General features: G+C 40.0%; 1 protein-coding gene across 7 annotated transcripts in view; it reads left to right on the top strand.

The window, feature by feature from the left end:
- The window catches only part of TASP1 (taspase 1), a 233,377-nt gene that overhangs the window by 34,631 nt on the left and 176,677 nt on the right, over window positions 1–22,069 (top strand). For 6 of the 7 annotated variants that reach the window (XR_005884033.1, XR_005884032.1, XM_040981828.1 and 3 more), the window contains 2 exons: window positions 8,343–8,463; window positions 14,871–14,955. The exons of the other annotated variant lie outside the window; for it this stretch is intronic. Coding sequence is in view for 4 of the 6 variants with exons in the window: in XM_040981828.1 (XP_040837762.1) it covers window positions 8,343–8,463; window positions 14,871–14,955 (206 nt within the window). In the remaining 2 variants the exon portion in view is untranslated. The remainder of the gene's footprint in view (window positions 1–8,342; window positions 8,464–14,870; window positions 14,956–22,069) is intronic. 7 annotated transcript variants of the gene reach the window in all.

A 22,069-nucleotide genomic window follows, 5' to 3' on the forward strand; every position in this document is an offset into this window, starting at 1 on the left:
CTGTACTCGCTGCCCTCCCTACTTTTCTTTGTTGGTTTGGCCAGTAGAAGGGATGTTGCTTTTTCAACGTTCTGTCTTCTCTAGAAGCTATGAATAAACATAAAATATATTTTGTTTTTAGAATTTCATGTTTTTGAAGCTGAAAATTCTGTTACCTGAGTTTTTCTTTCATTTCTCCTGTTTTAATTAGGAAAAGGTCAGTAATGTTTTTCTGTCATTTCTAGTAACCTGTAAGAATATTGACATGTTTATATAAACTCATTCAGAATGATCAGTTACTGTATTTATGTTTGGTTGGGATTAACTGCAGTTTGCTCTTTCTGTCTTATAAGTACCACGCGCTAACTGATTGCGCCACTGGAGCCACAGTTTGCTCATTCTGAAAATGTTTATTGGGTACCTTCCCAGCAGCAAGTTTGCTTTAGACATTGGAATATAACATTAAAAAAAAAAGTCTCATTTTATTTTTACTTCAAAGGCACATCTCCAGAAGAGAGAGAGGCAGAAGGAAAGATCTTCCATTTGCTGGTTCACTTGCCAAATGGCTGCAGTGGCCGGAGCTGAGCTGATCTGAAGCCAGGAAGCAGGATCTTCGTCTGGGTCTCCTATGTGGGTGCAGAGTCCCAAGGACTTGGGCCGTAGCAGGCAGCCAGGTTGGGAAGTAGAGCAGCTGGGACACAAACCAGTGCCTGTATGGGATGCTTGTAACCATTTGTGATGACCACACCTGAAGCTGAGGGTAAGCCTGTTGTGCCATGGCACCCAGCCCCACAAAATAGCATTTAAAAAGCGAGTAATATCACATTACTATGGAAACGGAGAATTGTTATTAAGTATTGTACATTTGCCATGTGTGTGACCCAGAGAATCCAACATTATTAACTAAATTATTTTAATTCAAAATAAATTCTTGTTCTTCTGGGGCTTGCAGTCTGTGGTGAGAGAATGTTCTTATAGTTTCAGGAATGAAAAATAGCATAAAAACAGAAAGCAAGAGGATGCATGAAGGCTGGAGAAGTCTTATTGTAGTAAGGTGTAGACAGTTTCAGCTAGGATCACATTTAAGCAGAGACGTGAACAAAACAGAATGAATAGGGTGAAGATTGTGGGCAAAGGCAGAGTTCTACAGAGACAAAGAGACAGTGAGAGAACGAGATCTTCCATCTGCTGGTTCACTTCCCAGATGACTGCAATGGCTAGAGTTCAGGCAAACCAAAGCCAGTAGCTTCTTCCAGGTCTCCCAAGTGGGCACAAAGGCCTCAGATACTTGAGACGGATGGTCTCTGTTGTTTTCCCAGGCCATAAGCAGGGAGCTGGATCAGAAGTGGAGTGGCCAGGACACAGACTGACTCCTGTATGGGATGCCAGCATGCCGGCAGAGGCTGGCTGTGCTACTGTATGACACTGGTCCCTCTTTGTTCTTTATAATGCGCATCACAATGAGACTGCAGTTGTTTAGATGTACGAGGAAGCTTGAAAACTCGTGGGAAGGTGGAAATAAGATAGCATACATTTTCCATGAACTAACATTTTGAAGTCCTCTCATACTTGAAATACGTGTTTACATACACAGACTCTGTTGATGCCACCTCACTCACGTCACTCACTATACTCAGCACATCACAGGCATGAACGAAGAACAAATGTAAAAGGCCTTCCCTGGGGGCATTTCTGACGTGCTGGGACAATTGCAGGGTGTCTGGAATATGGTGAAGAGCAAGTGTAATATGTGGGAAGAAGTTGGAGAGGGAAGAAGGGACATGACAATGTAGGGCCTTGTAAAAACCTTGGAAATGAGGGGTTTGGGTTTTAAGTGTGATGGGAAACCACTGTGGTCTTTGGAACTGAGGAGAAAGAGGGTCAGATAGACTGGAAGGATCGTTGGCGGGGGAGGGGTTGGGAACAGTGCCTAAGGTACCAGTTGGGATGCCTGTGTTCTTGGGCCCTTGCCTTCCAACCCGGATGCCTGCTCATGTACTCCTTGCAAGGCAGCAGATGGGTGCTAGGTACTTGCTAACCAAGTAGAAGACCCAGATGGAGTGCCTGGTTCCTGTATGTTGTATTTGGAGAGGGAACCAGAAGATTGAAAATCTTGGTCTTTGACCTGCTTCTTTCACTCTGCCTTGCAAGTAAATGAAAATAAAAAGAATCACTGGGTAAGTGTTAGATCTAATCATTATGATCACACCCGTCTATTGATTCGCTTCCCAAGTGGCCACAACAGGCAGAGCTATACCAATCTGAAGCCAGTTTTTCTGGGTCTCCCACACGGGTGCATGATTCCAAGGCTTTGGGCTGTCCTTGACTGCTTTCCCAGGCCAGCGGGGAGCTGGAAGGGAAGTGGGGCAGCTGGCACATGAACTGGCACATGCAAGGCAAGGACTTTATCTACTAGGCTACGGTGCTGGGCTCTGCCCATGTGCTTTTTACAGTGCCCTTCTGTGATGTTTTATCTATGGTGGTTCTCCCCTAGTGGTCCCTGGTGATTGCTACCTGCTTTTTCATTTGCCTTACCTTTTCTAAGTTTTATTATAAATAAAAGATAAAATTTATGACTGTCTTTTTTCACTTGTCATAATTGCTTTTTTTTCAAGATTTATTTATATATTTTATTGAGAAGACACATTCACAGAGAAAAGGAGAAATAGAAAGATCTTTGATCTGCTGGTTTACTCCCAAAATGGCTGCAATGGCCGGAGGTGAGCTGATCCAAAGGCAGGAGCCAGGAGTGTGTTTCAGATCTCCCACATGGGTGCAACGCTTGCTGTTTACGCAGGTCCTAGGCAAGGAACTTGATGGGAAGTGGGGAAGCCAGGACACGACCCAAATGAGATGCTGGTCCTTGGAGATTAGCCAACTGAACCAATGCACTGGTCCCAGGCATAATTGCTTTTAAGATTCCTTTTGGTGTATTAGGAGTTTGTTCCTTTTATTTCTCAGTAGTATTCCATTGAGTTGGTACATCACAATGTTTGATCAGTTTATTGGTTGGTTAGTGTTTGGATTATTTTCATTCTGGGCTGGTGTTATGTATAAAGCTGATCTGAATATTCAGATGTACGCCTTCCTGAGGACATCTGTAGTAGTACTCTTGGTACAATTGGTACAAGTGCAATTGCCAGATCTGTGGTAGGTATGTGCTTAATTTTAAAGAAAGCTGCCAACCTGCTTGCCACCCACATTTTACCAGCAGTGTGTGACAACTGTGGTTGCTGTGCATTCTCGTCAGTACTCAGTCTCAAAATTTTAGCCATTTTAGGAGTTGACTGTTGTATCTGGTGGTTTTGGTTTATGTTTTCCTAATGATCAATGTTAAATAAAAGTTATTTTAGATACTTGTGAGATATGGTAAGGTAGACTTGACTTTTTAAGGAGCTGCTATCGTGAAGGGCTACCAATGCTGTTGGATGTTGCAGCGAGGGAGAAACATTGGGCTCGACTCTGTGGGAAGTTGGATTCTTGGGCAAGGTACTGGGCGATGGTTTGTGAGGAGTAAAATACTAAGAGGAAACCTCAGGATGGGCGGGGGGTGGGCAGAATTGAGCTAAATCAACTTGGTTTGATTGTTGCTGGAGGCAGAGCTGGGGTAAGCAGCCATTGCCTGGGTGACGGTGCGAGGTGAGGATCCCACTGACATAGTGAGGGTGAGCAGTTGTCAAGTAGGGGATTCTGCTCAAATTGACTTAAGGAAGATCCTTACTACAATTGGAGAATGCAAAGATGAAAACAGCAACAAGGCCTAAGTAAGATAGAATTTGGTGAGAGAATCTTTGTCACAAATGATGTTAAACATCTTTCCATGTGTTTATATATATATATGTATTATATAAAATATATTTATGTTATATATATAAAATCTTACTGAGTTGGATTGATTTGTAGGTTTGTATATAATATGTGTTTGTATGCGTGCCCACAGGATATATATCCTCAAAGAGATTTAACTTTTGAAAATTTTCTTCCAGGATATGGCTGTGGCTTAATTTTAGAATGCTTAAAATTGGGGACATCAGTGTAGTACAGTGGGTAAAGCTTCCACTGTGAACATCCCGCAGATGTGCTGGTTTTATCTCTCCTGCTCCACTTCTGACCCAGTGGCATGCTAACGGCCCTGGAACAGCAGAAGCAGCTCTCCCAGTGGAAGACCCAACTGGCTTGAAACCGTGTCCATCCTGGGTGTCCACTTGGAGGGTGAATCAGCAGATGGAAGATCTCTCTCTCTCTCTCTCTCTCTCTCTTTTACCATTAACTGCATAAATAGATCTTTTTCTTTTAAAAAAAGTATTTTTAGGATTTGTTATCATTCCATTACACAGGCTTAGCATTTCAAGCCTGCATTGTAAAAAAAATAAATCTCCAGTTTGATCTTTCTGACTTGAGTTTCTCGTTTACCCGTCACATGTATCAGTTCGTGTTTTCTTCATATTCAGCATGGCTTTTTCCTATGCTGAAAACCTCAGTGACTTTGAGTTGTTCCCTCACTCAAGCTCTGGATTCCAATGACTGACGCTGACAGTGTCTGTCTTGACACCAGTCAGCCCCTTTATCTGAATGAGTTTTCTGTGACTGATGCTTTGCCCCTGCCTGCGTGCGCCTCACGCTACATTCACAGTTACTCTCCAGCCTCCCAGCTAGGTCTTTCTTTCATTTCAACCCTCTAGTAAGCCTGTCATTAACTTCTTCATCTTGTAGCGGGCCATTTAATTTTGAATGTTCACAGTGTTTATTATCTGTATCACTTATTTTCTGTTTAATTATATCCCTTTTTGTTTTCTACTCTGTGATCTTATTTTTAGAATTCCATGGACATATAAATGGTATAGCTGTACTCGAACAAAAATCCTGGTCTCAAATCCATGACCCTGTTGCTCAAATTATAGGTGTAAACTGGCAGTGGGCTTTATATCATGGCTGTGCTTTTCTGGGATTTGGACAAAACCCAGCACACGGGGGAAGTTTGTAGATACTTTTGGGCATTTGATAATCTTCAGGTTGTACTAGAATTGCCCTGCATCCACTTCAGAACTGATCTAATTTTCTGGATTGCCTCAGATTTCTGAAATATGAGATACGGTTGTTCATATTAAGTATAATGCTTAGTTATTTTTGAATGCACTCTTCATCTGAGGAGTTACCCTGAAGAGTGGGCAGTCTAAACTATCTCTGTTTTGAAGGTAAACACTTGAAACTGTGTCCTTTGATTTTTATTTTTATTGTAGGGTGTTTAGGTTAATCTCTGTCCTCCTTATCTCTGGCTGGAGAGAAGAAAGTCCAGCGGTATATATTTTTAAAAACTACTAATGTATTAAAAACAGCCGCACTTTACATTTTGTGTATTTGGTTGTTTTATGATTCAAATTCTTTTTTTTTTTGCCTTATTGATGTAAGCTTTTCTATAATGCTTCTTTGAGATATTAATCACATTATGTTTACAAAATTCAATAACCAGCCCCACAGTCTAATTCCTGATTTTTTTATTCATAGCTGTTACGCCCCTTTTTTCCCGTTTTCCACCCATCCCTGGCGAGTATTCATCCACATGATGAATTTGCCTATCCTGAACATTTCATAGGATTGTGGTCATCTAACACATGGTCCTCTGTGACCAGCTGCTTTCACTTAGCACAGTCTTTCATGAGACAGGTAGCAGCAGTTAGTTATTTTTTGTTGCTGATTGATATCCCATTGTATATTCCTACCACATTTGGTTTATACAATTATGACTTGATTGGCATTTGAATTGTTTCTGCTTTTGGGATATGATAAGTAATACTGTTTTGAATATTTATGTATAAATTTTGTGTAGACGTGATGTTTTAGTTCTTTCTTGGACATATACCTACAGTTAGTCACTGTATCAAATAGTAAGTCTGTATTTGACTTTTTAGAAACATACCAGATGTTTCCAAAATGGCTACACTCTTGTACATTTGCCTTCCTAGTATGTATGTAGGTTCTAATTCCTCCATGTCTTTGCCAGCAACTGTTACTATCTAGCTATAGCCCTCCTTGAGGGTGTTAAGCAGTGTTTTGTTGTGGTTTTGATTTGTCTTTCCCTGATGACAAATTATGTTGAGCGTCTTTCCATGTGCTTACTGATCACTTGTAGGTTTTCTTTGGAGAAATGCAAATTCATGTCATCTGCCTATTTTAAAATTCATATCCTGCACTTAGGATTTGATTTGGGTAAATTAGATGAGTATTTCCGTTGTTAACAATATTAACCCATCTGATCCTTGTACGTGGCGTTTTCCTACACTTATTTATATATTTCTGATTCCCCCACGTATTGATGTGCAAGTCTTCTATTTCTTTGGTAATGCTTAACTACTGTGTTTTATTGTTTTTGAAGTTACTGTAAATGGTATTTTTTTTTCTGTTTTGAACGATTTGTTTTTATTTATTTGGGAGGAAGGTGGGAAAGAGAGAGAAACAGGAATCGTCCGTCTGTTGGTTACTTACTCCCCAAATGGTCACAACAACCAGGCTGGGGCCAGGCCTGAGATGGCAGCCAGCAGCTCCGTCTCGGTGTCTCATATGTGTGCCAGAGCGTCCTGGGGGCTGGCACCTGCTGCTGTTCCAGGCACGAGAGTAGGCAGCTGGGTTAGAGACAACACAGCCTGGTCTGGAGCTGGCCCTCCAGATAAAGGATGCTCATGTCTCAAGAAATAATTTAAATTTTGCATTGTTAGTGCATAGAAAAAAAATTCATTTTTGTATATTGACCTTGTATTGTAACTTGTTTATTGTTCTACTACTTTGTTAGTGAAATCCTTGAGAATTTTTTATGTATAAGATTATATTGTTTGGGCCCGGCGCGGTGGCGCAAGTGGTTAAAGGTCCTCGCCTAGCACGCCCAGGATCCCATATGGGCGCCGGTTCTAATCCCGGCAGCCCCGCTTCCCTTCCAGCTCCCTGCCTGTGGCCTGGGAAAGCAGTCGAGGACGGCCCAAAGCTTTGGGAACCTGCACCCGCGTGGGAGACCCGGAAGAGGCTCCTGGCTTCGGATCGGCATAGCATCGGCCCGTTGCGCTCACTTGGGGAGTGAATCATCGGACGGAAGATCTTCCTCTCTGTCTCTCCTCTCTGTATATCTGCCTTTCCAATGAAAAAATAATAAAAAAAAAAAAATAAAAAAAAAAAGATTATATTGTTTCTCTAAACAGAGATAATTTTGCTTTTGTTTTCCAAAAAGATGCTCTGTTTTTTGTTTTTTTCCTTTCCTACTTATCTGGCTGCATGACCCAGTAAACTGTTTAACTGTTTAATGGGTGTAGTGAGAAGGATATCCCTATCTTCCGGATTTTAGGAAAAAGTAGTAATGTATTCGTCATCAATTTTGCTAGCTCTGGATTTTCATAGATGTCCTCTGTTCTAGTAAGGAAGTTCTGTTTTTATTTCTAGTTTGTATATTTTCTTATAAAAGATTGTTGGGGTGGGGGGTCCAGCACAGTAGCCTAGTGGCTAAATCCTCACCTCGCACATGCCAGCATCCCATATGGGCACTGATTTGTATCCCAGCTGCTCCACTTCCCATCCAGCTCCCTGCTTGTGGCCTGGGAAGATGATTGCAGATAGCCCAAAGCCTTGGGACCCTGCACCCGCGTGGGAGACCTGGAACAAGCTCCTGGCTCCTGGCTTTGGATCAGCTCAGTGCTGACCATTGCAGCCACTTGTGGGAGATCCTTGTTTCTCCTTCTCTCCATGAATCTGCCTTTCCAGAAACAAAAAACTTTTAAATATTGTTGGAGTTTGTTCAGATTTTTTCCCCTGTGTCTGTTTGTGGGACCACAAGTTTTGTGCTTTATTTTATTTGCATGGGCTACTACGCGGATTGATTTTCAGATATTGAATCAGTCTTGCTTTGTGCAGAACCATTTTGTTTGTTATATTTAAATCTTTTAAATGTTTGTTTATTTTTGTTGGTAGTCAGAATTACAGAGTGAGGGTGAGACAGAAAGAGAGCAAGATCTTCCATCTGTTGTTTGCTTCCCCAATGGCCAAAGCTTGCTCTCCTAGGCTCGTTAGCTGGGAGCTGAATTGGAAGAGGAGCCACTTGCACTCAGACTGTTGCAGCTAGGAGATGAGCTTGCTGTGTCACAGCACTGGTGCTAATGTTTAATCCTTTTTTTTCTTTGGTGTGTTTTGCTGATTTTTCTTTTATTCATTTTTTTCTTGCATGATGTATTTGATGCATTGTTATCCAGTTTTGTTTTTCATGATCTTTGTCTCATTTTGTTGTCACGGTAAAATTGGTATCATACAATGAGTTGGAGTTTTTGAAGGGTTGGCATTAATTCTTTGGGGCTAAGAGTATTTTTGTTTCTGTTTTTGTCTTTTAGGATTCTCCATTTACGAATGCAGGAATGGGATCTAATCTAAATCTCTTGGGAGAAATTGAATGCGACGCAAGCATAATGGATGGAAAATCCTTAAATTTTGGGGCTGTAGGAGCACTGAGTGGTATGTGAACATTATAACTAAATATTTCTGTTCTTTGAATAACTATGTATTTACCGTTATGACATTTTAGGACATATATCGGTCTTTTTCAGTATTCCTGCTTGTAATAGTGTTAGAAACAAAGAATTTTCTTCTTAAAATGAATTAAACTTAAAATCTTATGCCTTTGAACTCTTTATATAAAAATAGCTAATTAGCCTGTGTTTGAGTTTTTGTTTGATTATTCTTCTACATTTCTTCCAGAGATTATAGTCACTATAAGGACTTATTTGGCAGAAGTTATAATTTAAAAATATGCAATATATTTTTCTAAGTTTTGAAATCACTCAGGTACTATAATTAAATCGACCTTTGATTTCCACTTCCCTTCCCATTCTGTTCTCTTGTGTTTAATCAGTAAATGTTGCATAGCTCTATTTTTATGTAATAGAGATAGTTTTATTCTGTGAGTGTGATTGTTCTTTAAAATAAATTAATGTATCATGGTGAAACTGTTTTTTTTCTTTAGATTGTCTTGAATACTTTTTTCACAGCAGTACATAAAATGTATTTCTAATAATTTATTATTCATTTATTAAGAATATACATGATGTGCATAGCTTTGAAGTGAAAATCATGAATTTTTAGATGTATGCAGTCATATGAGCTACCACCACCTAGGCCAAGATATGAGACATTTTCAGAATTCCAAAAAGTTCCTTTATGCTTTTCCCCAGTCCATAGTTTTTATACCTCTTCCTTACCCAATTTTGAAATAAAGCAGCTTAAGAATAATTTACCTGATCCTGAAATTCATAACACATGGAATCAGGCATCTGTTTTGCTTAACCTTAGAGCTGCTTTTGTGTCACAGTAGTTTTTCTCATTGTTGAATAATATTTTGTTGTATGAATATGTTTACCCCCCATCAAGTATTTGAATAATTTCTGGTTTTTACATGTTGTGAATAAAGCCAAAATGGATATTTGTGTGATGCATTTTGTTCGTTTACTGTATCTGAGGAGAATACATATACAAAGAATTGAGATATAACAAAGCATTGGCTCGGGCCCGGCGGTGTGGCCTAGCTGCTAAAGTCCTCTCCTTGAATGCCCCAGGATCCCATAAGGGCACTGGTTCTAATCCTGGCAGCCCCACTTCCCATCCAGCTCCCTGCTTGTGGCCTGGGAAAGCAGTTAAGGACGGCCCAAGCTTTGGTACCCTGCACCCGTGTGGGAGACCCAGAAGAGGTTCCTGGTTCCCGGCTTCAGATTGGCGCAGCACCAGCCATTGTGGCCACTTGGGGAGTGAATCATTGGACAGAAGATCTTTCTCTCTGTATATCTGACTTTGTAATAAAATAAATAGATCTTTAAAAAAAAAGAAATTATTGGCTGAACACTAATGAATCTATAAAAATTGAAATTCGGGGAAACTGGAAAAGATACACATTTTAAACTGATACAGAATTAAGCTGGTAAGGTCTCTGTTAACACTTAATACAGAGTCTTCTTAAGACCTTTCCCCGTGATTTTTATTAAACTAGAGTGCCTCAGTGGCTGCTCTTGGTTCCTCATATGAAAACCAAAGGAAGGGATGCCCTGACTGCTCCCCTGTTGTTAAGCATCTCCCCACCCAGCCCTGTGCTCAGCTTGTCAGTGAAGCAGGCCTACTTCGTCAGAACCTGCAGGGGAGTGTGCATCCATCCGCAGGGATCCGTCCTCAAGCACCCCACCCCGGCCCCCCACTTCCTTCATACACCGGGTTTCCTCTGGGTTCTAGAACACCGCCATATGACACAGTGCATGTGGAAAATCTATGCTAAGGACATAAGGCAGTGACTGGCAGGAGAATTTTTTTTTTTAAATTATGAACTTAATCCATTTGATATATTTAAAAAGGTATACTTGTCTTCACTAAACACTGAAAGAAGTCAGAAATTACCTCCCTCCTGCCCCCAAATTAGCAGATGGCCAGCAAAATTCCTTGAAAGTCTGGGTCACATACAAAGTCCATCCTAGGATCTCATCAAATCCTGGCTCTTCTCAAGGATGGATAAAAAGACAGTGTCAGCCACAGAGTATGTTGTTTATTGAGCTCCTTCCTGGCAGCTCAGGGGGGCTGTGTCTCCCTATGAGTGTGTTGGTTAGGTTAATATTTACGTAATGATTTGTTTCTGTGCTGTGTTCAGACCAGCCAAACAGTATAATTAGAAGATTATTTTCCTGTCTCATCTTGAAAATGGTTTGTGTATGATTGGAATGATTTCTGATTTTTTTTTTAATTGGAAGAATTCATTAACTATGCCTAAATTGTTGAAAGCTCCAAAAAGAATTTAATATCTTTAAGCGAATTTGTGTGTTTTAAGCGAGTTGTTGGTTTAATTGCCCTGTAGACATTTTAGTCAGCTTTCTTTACTGATTTCTGGTTGGATTCCATCTTAGAGAACATACCCTGTGTTTGATTCCAATCCCTGGAAACCTTCTGAGACTTGCTTTATGGTGTGTTTCAGATACTGTTCCATGTTTACAAACAACAACTGCAGAAGAATCTTTGTTCTGAGGTTGCTGATTGCAGAGTTCTGTAAATTTCAGTTCGAGCCATTTGGCTTTCCATTTGTGCCATCCTTTTATATTCATTCATATTTTTGTGACATGTAAATGTTCCTTCAGTTTGTTTTGTTGTGAAATTTTACTGGCATTTAGTATTATGCATTTATATTTTCTCTGTGGACTGTTCCTACCCTTCAGGGCATGTCTTTTAGCTCATTATAATATTCCTCATTATTTTGAAGTTTAAATTTTTATGCACCCAGCATATACTTTTCCCTTTTGTAGTTTTTGTGTTTTACATTTCTTTAAGTTTTTTTTCCTCATAATTTATAAGCAGCGTCACCTGTATTCTGTGTATGATTTAAAAAAAAATATTTATTCTTATTTGAAAGAGTTATAGAGAGCAAGAGAGAGCGGGACGACAGGGATAAAGAGATCCTCTGTCCGCTCGGTTCACTCTCCAAATGGCTGTAATGGCCACACCTGAGCTGATCAGGTGCCAGGAATTGCTTCAGGGTCTCCCATATGGCTCCAGGGGCCCAAACACTTGAGCCAACCTCTCCTGCCCTCCCAGGCCATTAACAGGGAGCTGGCTTGAAAGTGAAGCACCTGGTACTTGAACCAGTGCCCATATGGAGTGCCAGCCAGTGCCATACGTGGAGGGTTAGCCTACCACAGGATGGTACCAGCCCTCTCTGTATGATTTTTAATATTTACCATTTGTATGCATTGTTTGTTTTTTTTTTTTGAAATGACTAAAAAATTTTCCCCACACAATTTATTGAATAACAATACTAATAACAGTTATAGGCACTGTTATTTATGAGGTTACCATAACATACTAGATATTGTGCTATTTTGCAGTGGGCAGGTATATCAAAATATTTACTTCTCACATTAACCTTACAAGATCAAAGCTTTTATCCCCCAGTTTACATTTGCCAAAACATGGACACATAACAACTTTATTAACTTGTTCAAGAGTTTGTATCACAATAGAAGACAGAAACCTCTTAGTAAATTAGATAAAAAGAAGTTTAATGTAAAGAGCCATCACACAGACTCATTTACCTGGCATGTTCAGTTAGACTGGATGAGAAGAAACCTATGTGGTGGGATTTAAAAACCATTTCCCTCCTGGTCTGTGTTCTGTTGAAAGGGTGTGTTAGTCGGAGGCAGTGTCAGCTGCACTCCCCTCCAGACTGTCAGGTTCAGTGCAGACTGCCTTGAGAAGCCTCTGGGGCCATGTGCTGTTTCCTTCCGGGTGTCTGGCAGGCTTGCTTGGGCTCAGCATCTGGGAGGCATTTCCATCACTGCTTTGACGAAAGCAGTGGAGCTTCTGCACGGTTGCTGGAATTAGAAAAAATGAAACACACAGTTAAAAAAATATATATATATAGCTATGGAGGAGTGTCTATATAAAGATGGAAAGGAACCCAGAGAGTATCGTAGGATAGAAAGATAATGCTCAGAGAAATACGAACTTGACAGTGGATTCTGACCTGATTAAGAAGGTGTGGTTGCAGCACTTTGTATGGTGGGAGAATTGTGGATTTTCTAGGTCAGAGCTGGTGTGCAGTTACTGTGTATGTAAGACCCATCTTGGGAGGCACTGGCAGCCTTCACATAGTAGAGGACACAAATATGTAAGGAAGCTGTGGAAAGTTTGCCTTACGAGCGAGTGGGCTCCAGTGGGAGCTTTTTATTCTTTGTTCTGTCTACTTCTCATGTTATAGTCATTTTTTCCCCCACTGATTTGAAATATTATCTATATTGTATATTAAAAACCCAAACTTGTGTGTTTCTCAACTTTTGCTTTAGTCTGTTTCATTGCTGTGTTTGTCTGTTTTGTCACCCTCTTTGCACTGTCTTAATTGGAATAGGCTTGAATCAAAAACAGAATTTTGTTAGATGACTATTTCTTAATTTTTCTTTTTACTGCCTTTTTGTGCTTAAGAGTCAGCTTGTCAAAAATAATAGAAATATTTTCAAGGTTTTGGTGGAGGATTTATAGATCAGAATTGACACGTTAACCTGACAATTACTGATCATGTAATAGTGATGCAGTATATCCAAAAGATACTTGTAGAACTAGTGTAGAAATCTGATCTGGCTTTTCCTTCTTGGCATTTTGTCTCCTCCCTTCTCCCTTTAAAAAAGATGTATTTATTTATTTTTATTGGTAAGTCAGATATACAGAGAGGAGGGGAGACAAAGAGAAAGATCTTGTGTCAGCTGATTCACTCCCCAAGTGGCCTCAATGGCTGGAGCTGAACCAATCCAAAGCCAGGAGTCAGGAACTTCTTCCTGGTCTCCCACACTGCTGAAGGGTCCCAAGGCTTTGGATTGTCCTTAACTGCTCTCCCAACCTACAAGCAAGGATATGGATGGGAAGTGGGGTGCCAGGACGTGAACTGGCACCCATATGGGATCCCGGCTCGTGCAAGGTGAGGACTTTAGCCACTAGGCTACCATGCCAAGTCCACCTTTTTTTTTTTTTTTAATAATGACACACAATTTTGATGTTTAGCTAAATTCCTATGAACTGACAGACTCAAATTAACTTATTTTTTTAAATTTTACTGCTGATTTTTTGGTAATAACAGTACCCTGACAGGCATGTATAGATTAGTGATTCAGGTGATGTTCTTTGCCTTTAGGTGTTTCCATGTTGAAATCTTAGATCTGTGATACAGCAGAGATTTGCAGTTTCAGCCCTGTGAGCACGTGTTTCCTCCTAATAAGGCAGGGTTCATAAATATAACAATATGATGAAGTTGAGGGGTCCAGTACATTTTTATCTGGTTATCTAAGTGTGGTAGCAGCTCTAGTGTCTGTTAGTTACTGCTACTTTCATTACATCTCATCCCCTTTCCGCTCCTCGCTGTGGCCATACTTGCCAGTACCATCCTAATGGCGTTGTCTCGCTAGTGCTGGCCTGTCATTCCCAGGTGAGCCCAGCAGCTCACTTTTTCCAATTTTGCCTCCTGGAAACGATTGGAACAAATTTTAGATTACAGTCTTGTCTGCGAATGCAAAGGAACTTCAAATAATTAATGGAAATTATATGTTATGAAAAAACTGTAGATCTCTCATAATTTTTTTTTTGCAGAATATTTTTATTTTTAAATTCCATTTTTATGTTAGCTTTTTGAAGTGGCTTTGAGTTTAACTTCTTCCTCCCACCCTTAGCCCAGTGTGAAGGACTTTCTCTTAATTCTGTCTCTCTCAGAAAGATTTAAAGTTTAAAGTTATCTGTCCTCGTTAGCTTTTCTTTCCAAGATGAAGTTGAAGCTGTTTGTAGTCAGGTGTGTTGTTTCAAGGAAAATCAGGATTTATGGTCGGTAAATACCTGATATACTTATTTAATTTTGATAGCAGAAGAGTGCCACATTTCCATGGCTTGCTTTCTGTTCTGTTCTGAAATCCCTCAAAAAGAAGCCTAATTTCGATATGTTGTAGTGCAGTTTTAGTCTCTGTTGTTGTAGCACATGATGTGTGAATATAATATATATATCTAAGAAAGGGATATTATATATACAGTATAATGCATCTAAGAAATGAATATAATATTTAAAATATATAATATACAATATTACAATACATGTGATTGTATTATATATTTTATTATGTATTATTTATAATACAATATTATTTATAATATAATACATATTCAATTATATTATATTGCTTTCTTAGAGACCAGCAGCTAGTAGGTATTCATACATTGTTCTGATTTGTTTGTTATTCGTGATCAAGGCAAGGGTTTTAATAGTATATTTGGCATGTTGAAATAGTTTCCTGAAACAGCTACAGAACTACTCAGGAAACCTGAAGCCATTTCTGACTTCTTTTTCTGCCCATTCCTTTCCGTAGGAATCAAGAACCCAGTCTCAGTGGCAAACAGACTCTTGTGTGAAGGGCAGAAGGGCAAGCTCTCGGCTGGCAGGATTCCTCCCTGGTAACCGTGTTCCTCTCCTCAACATTTGCTGTGTCTGTGGCATTTAGTATATGCGCAATGCCTGAAGAATGGTTCTATCTGTAAAGGTGGCGTGGTTTTTAATACACCAGCAATAGCACGCCTTCGGGTGGAAGACGCACTTTGCTCTGTAATCTTGGAACATTTTGGATACTTGGTAAAATTTCAGAAGGGACTAGAGTATTATGAATTAAAGTAGAGGAGAACAGAGTTAATTTTTGGCTGTGCAGTTGATTATAGAGTTGTTTTTGCTGTTACTAATAATGCTCATTATCTGAAAGATTGCAGTCAGGAGTCTATAAAGTGATTTTTAATTTTGCTAATTTCTCAGAAGAAAGTACACAAGACATTTTAAGTACGTCTCATAAACCCATCATTGATTTCTGATAGCCTTTTGAAGATTTGTTTAAAACGTAGAGTGACAGAGAAGAAGAGCTAGGAAGAGAGGTTTATTTCCCAAATGGCCTGAACGACCAGGCCTGGAGCAGGCTGAAGCCTGGAGCGAGAGGCTCCATCTACGCCCTGTCGTGTGGGAGGCAGGACGAGGTGTCTTCGACCTTGTTCTCAGGCACACTAGTAGAGAGTTGGGGTGGAAGCAAAGCAAGTGGGCATTAAACCGACACTCCACCGCGGGATGCGGGCATCGCAAGTGGTGACTTAGTCTTGCTGAGCAGTGCTGGTCCACCATTTCAATAGTTTCATGCTTCTCATGCTTCTTTATTTTTCCTACAGTGTTTTAAAGCCTCCCACATTGTATTTCACCTCTAAGCAATTTTATAAATATACCTTTAACAAAACATAGCTACCATGCCTGACCACATCAACACACACACACCTTAATAGTGTCTCATGTTAGTCTCTGTTCAGCATGATAGATTACAAAAGGTGTGTTAGTGCTCTGTGTTGAAAGTTGCGGCTTTGATGTTTCTTTTCTGGGCTCATAACAGAATAAATGATTCCAATTTAAGAAGATCTTTTTGATATGAAAAGCTCTTTTATTATGAAATACGTCATTCACAAAGAAGTGTCTGTAGAACATATTGAAAATCTAGAGAGAAGTGTTGACATGCGCTTGTGAGCATGTCCTCCAACACAGGTCACGGGGGACGGAGTAGTAGGAACAGCTCTCAGCATTCTGTGTACACTGCAGTCATTTCAAAATGGTGTTAAACAGGGAACCATAAAATATCTCTTAGGGAAATAATAGCTTTTTATTATGTAGTTTTTAGTAAAGCAAAGGGAAGAAATCTGTTTTTTTTTTTTTTTAAAGATGTATTATTTATTGACTTGCAAGGCAGAGTGGTGGAGGGAGGGCTTTTCCATATGCCCAGTTGGAGGCAGAAGCTGGGATTGGGCCACACTGAAGGCAGGATCCCAGACCCCATCCTGCTTCCTGTGTAGCTGGCAGATGCACGTTCCTGCACTTGGGCTGTAACCTCTGCTTTCTTATCCACATCAGCAGGAAGTAGGATTGGGAGTAGTGTAGCTGGGACTTGAACCAGGACTTTGATATGAGATGGTGGAGTCCAAAGCAGTGACTTATTAACCTGTTATATCCAGAATCGACCCTGAAATCTGATTTCTTGAGATCAATTCTAATATGAGGGTACTTCAGAAAGCTTGTGGGAAACATGAGGAAAGGAAGTTAGAAGATGAGTTTCAACTGTCTAATTCTCCACATCCAAGTGTGGCTGTCCATATGAGCACTGGTTAGTGTCCCAGCTAGTCTACTTTGCATTCAGCTTGCTGCTTGTGGCCTGGAAAAGCAGTGAAGGTCGTGTTTATTCAGTAGGTAGACGCAGTGTCCTTCTGTGTGCATCATGTTTGAGGAGGAGTTGGTGCAGGAACATTGCTTCTGTTTTCTTCTCAGTGTGCTTTCAAATTTGACCATGTTATTTCACTCATATTTCCCGCTTTATGTATAACATAGCACTAACCAAACTAGGTACGAACAGGGAAGAAAAGATGTAATTGTTTTATCTGGCAAAAAAAATTCAACATAAATGGTGTAAACAGTATTTTGGAGTACACCTGTACATCCACTCTTTTGCTCTTCCTCACATGCCTCATGGTATTTACCAAATACTTTCAAATTTGCGTATAAAAGACCTAGAGTATAAGAATAAATGAGCCAGTTTTGAAAAGTATCAAAGAGTTGAACTTACCTAGTAGATAGCATACATTGTTTATGGGTATTTTTCTTATATTGTATGTTTGGTTCCAGAGCTCCACAATCTAGTGGGTGTTATGGTCAATTGAGTCCCATAATCCTTTTGATTTCTTAGTGTGTGTTGAGTGTAATGCAGTCAGTAAGTGTGCAATGCCATATGCCTAAAACAAATGCTTTACTGCTGTGACATGTGCCAGTGGTCACTTGAGCTGTTGGAAAATGACACTGACTTGCTCGATGATGGTTTTTAAATTTTTAAATTTTAATTTTTTTAAAGATTTATTTGGTGTTTGAGAAGCAGAATTAGAGGGGGATCAGCGAGATCTTCCATTCATTGATTTATTCCCTAAATGGGTGCAGTGACTTAGGCTTGGCTAGGCTAGAGCCAGGAGCCAGGAGCCAGGAGCCAGAAGCCAGAAGCCAGGACCTCCATCTTGCTCTCCCATCTGGATCACAGGGGCCCAGGTACCTGAACTGTGTTCTGCTGCTGTCTTAAGCACAGATGAGGAGTGGTACAGCCTGGATCTCATCCAGTGCTCATGTGATACAGCATTGCAGTCAGCACCTGAGCCTGCTTCATTACAGTGAGGCCCCTGCTGCACACCTTTAAGCTGTCAAGAACAGTGTGCATGAATTGTGATGACGTGAGGCACAAAACAACACTATCCCGGTATGATAAAGTGGCAGCTAAGTCCTTACTTTGAATGTGCCAGGATCCTATATGGGCACCGGGTCTAATCCCAGCGGCCCTGCTTCCCATCCCTGCTTGTGGCCTGGGAAAGCAGTTGAGGAAGGGCCAAAGCCTTGGGACCCTGCACCCATGTGGAAGACCTGGAAGAAATTCAGGCTCCTGGCTTCGGATTGGCTCCTGGCTTCGGATTGGCTCAGCACCGGCTGTTGTGGCTGCTTGGGGGGTGGTGAACTGTAGGACAGAAGATCTTCCTCTCTGCCTCTCCTCTCTGTATGTCTCACTTTGCAATATAAATATTTTGAGAAAGAAAAACACAGTATCTGAATCATAATGAAGTGGGAAAATGGAAGAGGATGGCCCAAACCTTGGGACCCTGTATCCCTGAAGGAGACCCAGAAGAAACTCCTTCCTCCTGGCTTTGAAATGGCTTAGTTCCAGCTGGGGAGTGAACCAGAGGATGGAAGATCTTTCTCTGTGTCTCTCCTTCCCCTGTAAATCTGGCTTTGCAGATTGTAAAAGGCTAGATTGTAAAACATATGACAAGTGAAAATGTTTAGCTGTTCTACAACTGAAAATACCAAAATCACAATTAAAAGACCCTATATCCTTTGCAAAATTATTGATGGTACATGTGGCAGACAAAAATACAGTATAAGAACAAAGTGGGATGAGCATTTGGCGTGATAGTTTAGATAGTATGGGATGCCCACTTACTTGTCAGACCTCCTGTGTCTGAGCTTTGGCTCCAGCACACTCTGAGAGCCAGAAGGACACGGCTCTTGGAGTTGGTCTCATGCCTTTCATTATGGCGGTGGAACTGGGTTGAGTTTCTGGCTCCTGGCCCTTGTCTGACTCAGCTATCGGCTTTTGTGCTATTTGGGGAATGAACCAACTGATGAGAAAGCTTTCTCTGTCCTTTAAACTAAGTAAAATAAAATTAGAAAAGGCAACCTAAATGTTATCAATTATAGAGTTAGCTTGTCTTAGCATATAAAGACATGCAAGGTACCCAGTCCTGATTTTAAGGAATTATAAATTAAAACGAGATCATGTTTTTACCTTATTCATTTAGCAAAATTAAGAAGAACCAGTAATATTTAGTGTAATTGGGAGTATAGAAAATCGTAGGACTGATGTTTACTGCAAAGGGCTTCAGCTACTTCACCAGCATTCCATATGGCGCTGCTTCTATTCCTGGTTGCTCCAGTTCTGATTCAGATTTCTGCAGTTGCACCTGGGAAAGCAGTGGAAGATGGCCCAACTGTTTGGGGCTTTGTTCCCACATGGGATACCTTATTCAAATTCCTGACTCCTGGTTTTGGTCTGGCTCTGTCTTGGAAGTTTAATTTCAGGGTTTGTTTTTTACCTCTCTGTCTCTCCCTCCAGCTCTCTGTGTAACTCTATTAAATAAGTGTAAAAAAATTTTTTTTGTTCTATTCGTGGTGCAGACACGGACTAGTAATACCCAGGGTTACATCTTGGTATTTGTTAATTAAATTTTTAAAAAGGCACATTGTATATTCCAGCAATTCTCTCTTTAAGACAAAATACCTGCACATGTATATAGAAAGTGTGTGAAGCCCACGGTCATGGCAGTGCTCCTAATGGAATACAAAACTATCAACAGCTACAGTGTCTGTCAATGACTGAGTAAGTTTCACTGCTGAATAAATTGTGTTCTAGTCATATCATTCAATACCCTGTGGGATTAAAAAAAATCTGCATTTGTTTATAGCAGTGTGGATAACAATCTACTTGGTTATCATAACAAATGTTTGCAGATAGGGTGGTTCATCCAACATAGTTTTATTACTTGTACTTTATAGGTGGAAAAGTCCAAGATCCAAGTTCTAGTCTGGCTTCTGTTGATTCCCAAAAAGAAAGAAAAGAAAAATGTCAAGTTTATATTGTTAGTATATACAAATATGAATAATTTTCTTTCTTTTCTCTATTTTTTTTTATCAGTTTGTTCTTGGAAATGAAGATAGTTCAATTCTTTCTTTCCAATCTGGATTTCTTTATTATTTTTTTTTCTCTCTCCCTTCCCTCCCCCTCTTGGCTCCTTCCATCCCTTCCTTCCTTTCTTCCTTTTTTTTTTCATGCCTGCCTTCTTTCTTATTGTACTGGCTATATTGCAAAGCAATTTATAACGTGAAGTATGGAAGTGCACATCTTTCAGTTGCTTGTGATCTTAGGGAAGCATTTACTGGTTAGTCTTTTCCCCGGCAGTGTGATTGCTGTGGACTTGCTGCACGTGCTCTTTCACGCATTGAGGAAGTTCCTTTTCCTGGTATGCTGAGAGTTTTAGTATGCATTGGTGTTCTTTGGCAAATACTTTTATACTTCTCTTGGTAAGAATTTACAGTTTCTCTTAGATTTAGGCAGGCAACATAGCAAGTGGTTTTTGACTATTAAAGGAGCAGTCTCATTCCTGAAAGAAATTCTACTTGGTCATAAAATATTATCCTTTTGATATAATGTTGGCTTCAGTTTGTGAGTATTTTACAAATTTTACATCTGCATTTATGAGTGACATTAGTTTATGGTTTTCTTAAGTTTTGGTTCAGTTTGTTTATTGGAGTTGAAGGGATATGCATTTCATTAAATTTGGAAAATTGTGGTCATATTTCTTCAGATGTTTTATCTCACTCATTCTCTTCTGTGCTTCTGGACTCTGATCACATGTGAATGTATTTAGCCTCCTGTTTTAGTCCTGTACATCGTTGATGGTTTATATATTTATTTTTGATGCTTGTTTTTCTCATTCCGTTTTGAATAGTTTGTATTTGTTGTGGTTTCATGTTTGCTGATTATTTTTTTTTACAATGTCTTATTACCTGCTGATCCCATGCAATCTATTTTTCATTTCTGAAATAGTAGTTTCTGTCTTCAGAAATTTGAAAATGTCTTTCATGGATCCATTTACCATTTTAATATTTTCTCTAGCTTCTTGAATCTACATACAAGTTACAAAACTGTCTTAGTTTCTTTGTATACTAGTCCTATCAGCTTATTTTTGGACTGTTGTCAGTTGTGTGGTTTTCTCATTATATTTTCTATATTCCTTTTTTGCATGTGTGGTAACATTTTACTGGCTTCCAAACATTATGAATTTTGCCTTTTTTGGATGCTGTGTATTTTTGTAGTTTACTGAATATTCTTTGACTTTATTTTAGAATGTGACTTATTTAAAATCTATTTTATCCTTTCTGTTTTTATTTTAAGATTTGTTACGGGACACTGGAGATGCATTTGGCTTTGGGCTAGTTTTGCTTTGCTATTGAGGCAAAACTTTTTGGATTATGGTAACAGATTACCTACCATGTCTTTTTGCTTTGTCTGGTGGGAGTAGGAGCTGTACTGGCCTTGTCTGTGCTTGAAGATTTTTTTTTCCCTTTAGAACTTTGAGGTTATTTGTTCCAAGGCTTTGAGTGATTCCCTCTTAAAGCAAGATTGATCCCTGCTCCATGGAAGGGCAGAGGAACACTGTGTGGGCATCGTGTCACTCTTTTCTTTGTGCAGTTCCTCTGCTCCCTGGTCTCCTTCATGTGAACTCTGGCCACTGGCCTCTCTGCATACAGGGAGTTGGTGGGTTCCTGTGATTTTTTTGTTTGCTTTTGTTGTTTTGTTTTTTTGAAAGATTTATTTATTTCTATTGGAAAGGCATATTTCCAGATGGAGAGTCAGAAAGAAAGATCTTCCATCTGCTGGTTCACTACTCAAATGGCCACAATGGCCAGAGCTGAGCTGATCCTTTTCTGGGAGCCAGGGGCTTCTTTTGGATTTCCGACATAGGTTCACGGTCCCAAGCTGTGCACCACCCTCCACTGCTTTCCCAGGCCACAAGCAGGGAGCTGGATGGGAAGTGAAGCAGCCAGCACAGGAGCCAGTGCTCATATGGGATCCCAGTGTTTTCAGGGGGAGAATAACTAGTTGAGCCAATGAGCCAGCCCTAAGCTTATCCACTGTACTGGACCTTTCCTTCTTTTCCTTTTTTGAGAGTCTTCAGGTGGTAATGAATAGTGATTGCAGCAAGACTGTCATGCATAGGATTATGCCATGTCCTTCCTTTCATGGTTTGCTGTACTACAATGCCTGATGTCGAATTGCTGAGAATTGTTTACACACACACACATATACCATACTTCCCCTCCTTCCCCGTTGGTTTGAACAAGAAGATAGATTTGCTGCTTGTTATACTAGCTTGGTGTAGAAATATTTTGCTTATCTGGAAG

The sequence above is a fragment of the Ochotona curzoniae genome, unplaced genomic scaffold (genome assembly GCF_017591425.1).
Source record: "Ochotona curzoniae isolate NIBS_2020 unplaced genomic scaffold, NIBS_Ocur_1.0 contig_3520, whole genome shotgun sequence".
NCBI lineage: Eukaryota > Metazoa > Chordata > Mammalia > Lagomorpha > Ochotonidae > Ochotona > Ochotona curzoniae.